General features: G+C 47.0%; 1 protein-coding gene across 1 annotated transcript in view; it reads left to right on the forward strand.

The window, feature by feature from the left end:
• NAA40 (N-alpha-acetyltransferase 40, NatD catalytic subunit) overlaps positions 1 to 7244 on the forward strand; it is a 32585-nt gene extending 25341 nt beyond the window's left edge. Inside the window, exon 8 of the mRNA XM_075005538.1 lies at positions 1230 to 7244. Within this exon, the coding sequence (XP_074861639.1) occupies positions 1230 to 1371 (142 nt within the window). The 3' untranslated portion in view covers positions 1372 to 7244. The remainder of the gene's footprint in view (positions 1 to 1229) is intronic.
• Positions 7245 to 7447: the final 203 nt, after the last annotated feature.

The raw sequence follows: 7447 nt of genomic DNA on the forward strand, positions 1-7447 counted from the left end.
TTGTCTCTTAAATGTAGTGCAGGGGAGGGTTATTTTAGCTACTACCTCGTGCATTTATTTCACAAAGCTCATACTTAACCATGACTATCACAACTTTACAGTGGCACCCAGAGGGGAACATAACTTGAGAATAGAACCCATCTCTCTCCATCCCCAGCTACGTGCCCCCTCGGTTGGGCTGCAGTGTCTAAAACTATACTGTGGTTCTTGGGCCTCATAATTAATTCTTGCCTATAGCAAAAAGTGAACGGTGAAGAAACACATTTGCTGACTGAAATTAGAAGCAACCACACTCAAATGCACCTCTTGAGGTGATGTGTTTATCACTTCAGATTTAGTAACAGTACCTTGCACTTCTCCATCAGCTCTCGTTCCCCATGTGTGTGCCGTGCTGGGGGACAAGGAAGGGATTTAGATAGAGCAAGTTTCATATAAGAAAGCAGAGACCCCTGCCAGGACTGCATGAAGGGGGAAGATGAGCTCCCACCCAGAGGAGGACACCCTGCTGCTGAATGGCTCCTGTGGCAATGCAGGGAGCCCCCTGCAGTCCTGCTGTGACCAGAGTGATTGAGTAGGCTTTGAGAGCAGAGTGGCAGTGGGCTTCCTTACTGCCACAAGGCTGGTGACAGATCTCTGCAGGTGCAAAGAGCCACTGTGGTCCTGGTGGGGAGAGCAGAGTGCTGGCTGGGTGGGGTCTCTGCTCCATTCTCCCCCTTGTGCCTTCAGGGATCTGGTATCACTGGCCCTGCAGCAATTCAGCTCTGCTGCCAGGTGAGGGTGAGTGAGTGGGCCAGAGCAGAGACCCCGAGCCAGGACTGTGAGGAGGAGGAGTTCCCAGCTGTGGGGGAGGCCAGCCTGGTGCTCAATGGATCCTGCCTCTTGATTATCCAAACTTCTGATTAGTCAAATAAAGGGTGTTCCCATGCTATTTGGATAATTGTGAGTAGAATGTACCAGGGGATTGTGTTTGTAGGACCTCACCTTTACAACCCATCAAAATACATGAGTAGGCAGAATCTGTTGTTTTGATTCCTTTTTGTGAATTGAAGCTAATGCAGAGAAGAGGGCAATGGGAGAACAATAGGGTCTGGATAATCGGACCAGGGCAAGATCCCTAAGGCTAAGTGAAGGTGACTAGTGTTAAACAGTCTCTAACACGACATGTTGCCTAAGTTCCTAGGTGCCAGGAAATAGCTTCTCTCTGTTTATTGTTTTGTACCTCTCCACAGGTTTGAAATTGATGACACCTCACCCAGCATGTCTGGCTGCTGCGGGGATGACTGCTCCTATGAGATCCTCAGCCGAAGAACTAAATTTGGTGAGAGCCAGCACTCTCACTCGGGCAGCCACTGCGGAGGCTGCTGCCACTGAGTCTGAACCGCCTCTTTGTGTAGTCCTCCTCACAACACATCCCTTCATCTTCCTTCCCTGCCATCCCCATTCTCACATACTCCTTAAGATAGGCCACTGCCTGCCTCAGAATCAAGAGACTTAAACCACGTTCCGCAGTGCGGATGAAATTGCTTTCCTCTGTGCAGGAGGCATTAGAAATCAAAGTCCTGTCCAGCTCTTGGACCTAGTTCTGTGACCTAAAACAGGAAGCACCAACGGTGTGAATCTGAGGACACTCAGTGAAAGAAACTTGAAAGCATAGGTTAAGGAAGCAGCGATAGCACAGGGCATGCAATGAGGGCAGTGAGCCATTAGCTTCTTTCTCTCCCCTGACATCCCTCCCACCAACCTGCGTGATGTAAATGGTTTGGAGCAAGAGTGATGACTCGGCTTTATTACCCACATCTCGCTCCCTGCATACATCATCTGGGAATTAGCCTTGTTCTTTCCCAAGGTGCTCTGCAGAGCTTTAAAACCAGTTACAATGCAAATACAAGATTCTGAGCCAAAAAACCCAGGCACATCTTTGAGAAGCTTTGAGAGTTTCTTTATACTTCACTCCAACCCTCATGGATCCCAGGTGCAGGGTTCCATGTATCACCTGTAACACCTTTATGGTGATGGCTTCTGCGAAGAAGTGCAGACGGCCATGCTCAGGTTTTGATGGGCAATTTCCAGCTATTCCTGGCTCTAAAATGTAAGTAGCAATCTGTAACTTTTGGGATCTTATGGATGGATGGAAAAAAAAGAAGACATCCCCGATAACTTTGTGAGCAAAACTTCTGTCCCTTTCTTTGCTAGCTCAAGGAGAGGCTGTTTTGCATTTTTGCTTCCCTGTAGTTGGTACCAAGTACTAAACAGAAGTAAAAGGTGATTGTAAGATCAGTGCATTGGAAACGTTTCTGACTCAGCTGTAATGTGCATGGTCTGCCAGTTACAGGTGGCAGTCAGCTATTGAATGTAGAAGGGCAGTGGTTCTCAGTCTGAGGCTCTCGTAGCACAGCCCTACTGCTTTCTTGTGTTTTAGCTACAGTGTACTTTCCACTGAAGCAAAGCAGACCTGGGAGCTATGGCTGAGAGACCTAGCATCAGTAATGAGCTTACTTGATTGTACTGATTGCATGTGATCAATACTAGTCAGATCTCATCAGAGGGCTCCAATCTCTCTGCAATGGCTGCCCTACATTTCACTGTAAGAGCATGGGACTAAGCTGAGAGTTTGCGTGTTCTATTGCAGGCACCCTTCTCAAGTCGTTTCCCTGCTCTGTGCCTCTGTTTCCTCATCTGTAACACCAGGATTGTACTGACCCAGCTGATGTCTTTAAACCCTTTGAGATACTTGGGTGCAGGTGCTAGGGAAACACTGTCTTTCCGGCTGAGTCTAGCCCAAGGAGGTCAGGGTGGGAAGGGCAGATCCCATACTAGTGCTGTCTGGAACAAGTCACATAACTGAATGCTGCTCTGCTGGAAGCATGTTGAGAACCAGGTTAGCCTAAGCATCCATAACAGGACCAGACATAGTCTGTTGGCCTCACAAAATGGAGGCTGTGGAGCGCAGTCAGTTATAGGAACAGTCTGGATCTTGTGATTTTTTTTTTAAAGGCCTCTCTTTTTCTTTCTTCTCAAGGATAGGAAACTGTCATGGAGTCTGTGACTCCTTTTTATTCACAAGCTGCTTGTCAAAGTCCCTTTACCCCATAGGGGAGGACAGTCCTCATCTCCCATACCCCGAGGACGGCCAGTGACTCACTGCTTGAGTTTCAGCTTCTATACCAAATCTAAACTCTTTCAGTAAGAACAGTGGCAAGTTCCTCATTGCAGTAGATGCCTTTTGCCCTTCCTCACAGCTTGGCTTTCCAATCTGAGCCAGGGAGCTGGAGGGCACGCTCCCCCTTTCACCTCAATGAGGTGTGTTGCATCCTCACTTTGGGGATCCTCGTGAGGCCCAACTGGAGTCGATGGGACTCTTTAAATCTCCTTGTCTCGGAGCAGCTGTTGTAGTAAGGACCTCTGTCTCCATCTTATCAGGTGCCCCTCTTCTGGGTGGAACCTTTATCTGTATTGCACCTATTGTGAGGTTCAGGCTGATACTTGCTCCAACCATGAGAGAGTAGGACCTCTGCTTGTGTCGTACCAGGTGTCACACCTATCGGGGAGTAATGACCTCTATCTGCGTTGCATATGCTAAGTGTGGCAGGAAGGACTTCAATTCATCTTGTAATAAGCAGTGTGCCTGCTGGGAGTAGGACCTCTCTCCATGTTGCACCGTGCACACCCACTTTCAGATGCCTCCCACAGTTAGATCGGATGCATGTGTTAAGTGTTGTTCTTTGTGCCCATCCTCTCTCCCCGTTGGCCCAGTATGGGCTTCTCTGTTTCTGCTCGCTCCCCTTCAGCTCTCATTTTTAAGCTCCAGTATTCTCAGCCTCCTGTGCCCTGTGGCAGCCTCAACTCCTCACTGCCAGCCCAGGCTCTGGATGCTGGAGCACTTTGCTGTATCTGCCATAGACAGACACAGTCTGAACTCTGCTGCAGTTTCGCCTCTTTCTGGGCTGGGAGAGGTCTCATCTGTGGTTATGAAATGCATTTAGCTGAGCTCGCTACTTTCTGTTTCTGAGAGCCAACATCTACCCGGCTTACTGTGCAGAAATTTGGTATGGGCTTGATTTTTCAGGGAGTCAAACACCACCTTTAAAATGGGACTTGGACCCATAAGTCTGATAGGCACCTGTGACATTCCAGCTGTAGCTGTTCTACAGAGACATGTTATTTAGGGGACAGGGAATAACCTGTTTGTTTTTACAGGGATGGCTTTTTACTTGAGATCTGCTGCTCTGTTCCTACTCATCTGCCTCCAGCCACCCCTGTCATCTTGCACTTTGTGCGAAAGATGCTTTAAACTTTGGCCCACACAACCCTGCAATTTTAGGTCTCTGCAGACAAAGATGTTCATTTTGAAGAGAGATTGGAACAGAAATGGGAAAGACCATGCTGCTGTTTAACTGCTATTATTCACGCTTCAGAGTTGCTGGGCATGGAGGCTAGGATTTTTGGAAGGACTAGTGATTTTGGATGTACATCTGTTTAACTTAGCCACCCCAAAAGAAAGTTCTGTACATTTGCTTGCTGAGGCATCTCTAGATGGGCAGAACCAAAAATAAAGTAGTCCCGGGAGAAAATGTTACCGACCAAGGCATTCTGTTCTCCCTTAGCTCTGGCTAAAGATTAGCCAAAAGGAGCTAGCTGCTAACCTGCAGAGAGACTGCTATTGCTGCATGGGTAATTCAGGGTTGAAATCTGAATTCTAACACCTTTCAAACTCAAATGCAGGGCCATTAACCTGCTGCCTGTAATGCAGGAGATCAACAATGACGGGCAACATTCCACCCTTCATGGGGGATTTTTGGGACTTCTTTGCTGCATCAGCAATGCCCAGTGTCATTTGCTGGCGGTGCTTAGCTTGCACCTGCTCCTTAAACTGATGGGAGATGCTTTCTGAATGGCAACTCCATCTCCTGCTTTGCTCAAGGTCAGAGGCATGTGGCCCTGCATTCAGTCTCAGCAGTCCTGCCATTTTGGATGGATCAGCCTGTCTTGACCAGATCAGTTTGGCTGATGCTTATGGCTGCAGTGCCTAAAGTTTGCCTCAACTTCCCAGAGTGTTTCTTCTCATGGCTGATTTCTCATGGCTTGTGGATATGACAGATGGTGCTACAGCTCCTCTCAATGCCCCCTTCTATATGAAAGCCCCAGGCTCCTCCTGTTGCTGCCACCGCCAGCTCTTTATACCAGGCATGGGCGTACACCTTCTTCTAAGTAGCCAGCTGTGATTGCTGCTCCTTTTCCATCCCCTGCTTAAATATTGCCCCTCTGCTGTATGTCTCTGGATGCAGAGACAAGGCTGCTGGCAACCCAGGAGCATCTGTTCCTGAAGCAAAATCATCACCACCCCTTAAATGCTGAGGACCCTGTAAACTGCAAGTCATCTTCTGTTTATGCCTCCCTGCCAGTCCGCCAGACAGGCTAAACTCCCAGCCGGAAGAATACCCCCCCTCCAGCCCAGTGAGAATCCTTTCCTCTTCTAACAAGGTGCCTCAGTAGCCAACGTTAGCCCTCTTTCTCCCGCCCTTCAGCAAAGCGTGGCACCACATGTGCAATGATAGCGGATTACTTCAGCACCAGATTTTAGCTCCATAGCAGGCTGCATTTGGGTGGAACGTGGATGTGGAGCATCTAATGTTATCCTTCTGCTGGTATGTGTGAGAAAACAACACCAATTCACCAGTTTCCCAAAAGGACTGTCTCACTGCTTGGTGTATTAGCTAAAGCCTAGGTGATTTTAACCTCTTGGTACCTGGTATTTATCTTTCAGTGGACTCGTGCATAATTCCGCTGGCAGTGGGCTGCTGAATTAATTAGTATCAAAGAACACAAGCATTTTGAGAGAGTCAGACTGCATTAAGAACTGCATAGACTTTGTAGAGGGAAATTTAAGCAGGTTATGTTTAACACCTGACACCTTTTGGCCTGTAGTTTTGCCATGTGTCCCCACTGGGCTTGTTTTAAAAATCAAGCACTGTGTGTAGGCTGGACACTTGACCCCCGGCAATCCTGCTTTGAGTCCTTATCTCCGTATGGCTGTGTCTGAAAGGTGCATATCAAGTTTGGGGGAAAGCAGTGAGGTTGCATTGTTTAATTTTCACTTTTCTCCACATATGAAATCCTCCTTCAGACTCTCCCTGGGATCCCCAGTTCATGGCTTTTCCTCCTCAGGCTGGATTCTGAAACTTGCTACTCAGTCTCCCTAACCCATCACAGCCAAAGTGTTTGTTTAAACAGAGTCAGCTGGTCTGAAGTGCTTGCTTAACAATAAGCATGTGCCCAGGTGCTTTGCCAAATACAGAAGCTTCGCTGAATCTGGGTAGCTCTCTGCCAGGCAGTGAATTGTAACCAATACAAGGATTCCAGGTTCTTTAATGATTCCCTTGTTGTTTTTTTCCTTGACTTGGTCTCCTTTTATATCTTTCAGCCCAATAACTGCTCTGTGGTGTGCGTGATAGTGAGTTTTATAGCTAGCCACAGCTAGGCCTGCTTAGAAAAGTAAAATTAATTTCCCTTCTGGGCCTTCTCCTGACTTTCCTCACTGTCTTCTGCCTCTCATGAATGGAATCACCACTTCTTTTTTTATCAGCTCATTCTCTTCATTGGGAAACTACAGGCAGATTTTGCGAGGGGTTGAAGGTTCTAAAACAAACCCAGTGCTTATTTTTGTTCTTTTTAAAGAAAATTCCTGCCTCGTCCCCTTTTTACATTACGCACTCTCTCTGCCACCCGCTTCTTTTCCTCCCCTGCCCCAGATTATTCTAACTGTGGCTAAACAAAAAGGGCTCGTCTGAAATTTCCTGTCTCCCTTCACCCCTTTAATGAATATATTCGTTGACTTAGCAAATTGATCTATAATTTTGTTTGTCATCTTGGTACCTTTTAAGGTAGGCTCTTGTCCCCCAGTAAATGCCTAGTCTGGTTTGACAGACATAGCTGACCTGTTTGTACTGTATCATTTTTTACTAGGGGCAGGGCATATTAAGTTGTTTTCTAAGCCTTGTCTCTCTCTATTTCACTGTTTAAGTTGATCATGCGTTGGGACTTTTGCGTGCGTGTGCATGTTTAAGGTTATTTCATTTGGTTTTTTTCCCCTTTCCGTTTCTAAAGGAAAATTTAAAATAAAACCTCACGTCTGATGTTGTTGGGTTTTTTAAACTAGTAACTCTTCTCACTGGAATCAAAGGGAAAAAGCTAATCTTTTTGCATTGGTTTTATTTGTATGTTACAAATAAAAATGGTTTGTTCAATGGCTGGTGTTTTTCTCTGTAGCAGGAACAAGGCAGCAAAGCTTATAGAGGTAGAGAGTACTGATTCCTGAGCGGATTGGGGGAGGGGAGGTATGTGGGAGATAGGACTCTTCCGTGCTGTACCTATCTCTTGGAGAGGAGTGGAGTCAGACTCTAATGTGTTAGAACAAGGCCCCCCTGAGTGGCAACACTCCTGGTTTCCA

This window comes from Carettochelys insculpta, chromosome 11 (assembly GCF_033958435.1).
Source record: "Carettochelys insculpta isolate YL-2023 chromosome 11, ASM3395843v1, whole genome shotgun sequence".
Classification (NCBI taxonomy): domain Eukaryota; kingdom Metazoa; phylum Chordata; order Testudines; family Carettochelyidae; genus Carettochelys; species Carettochelys insculpta.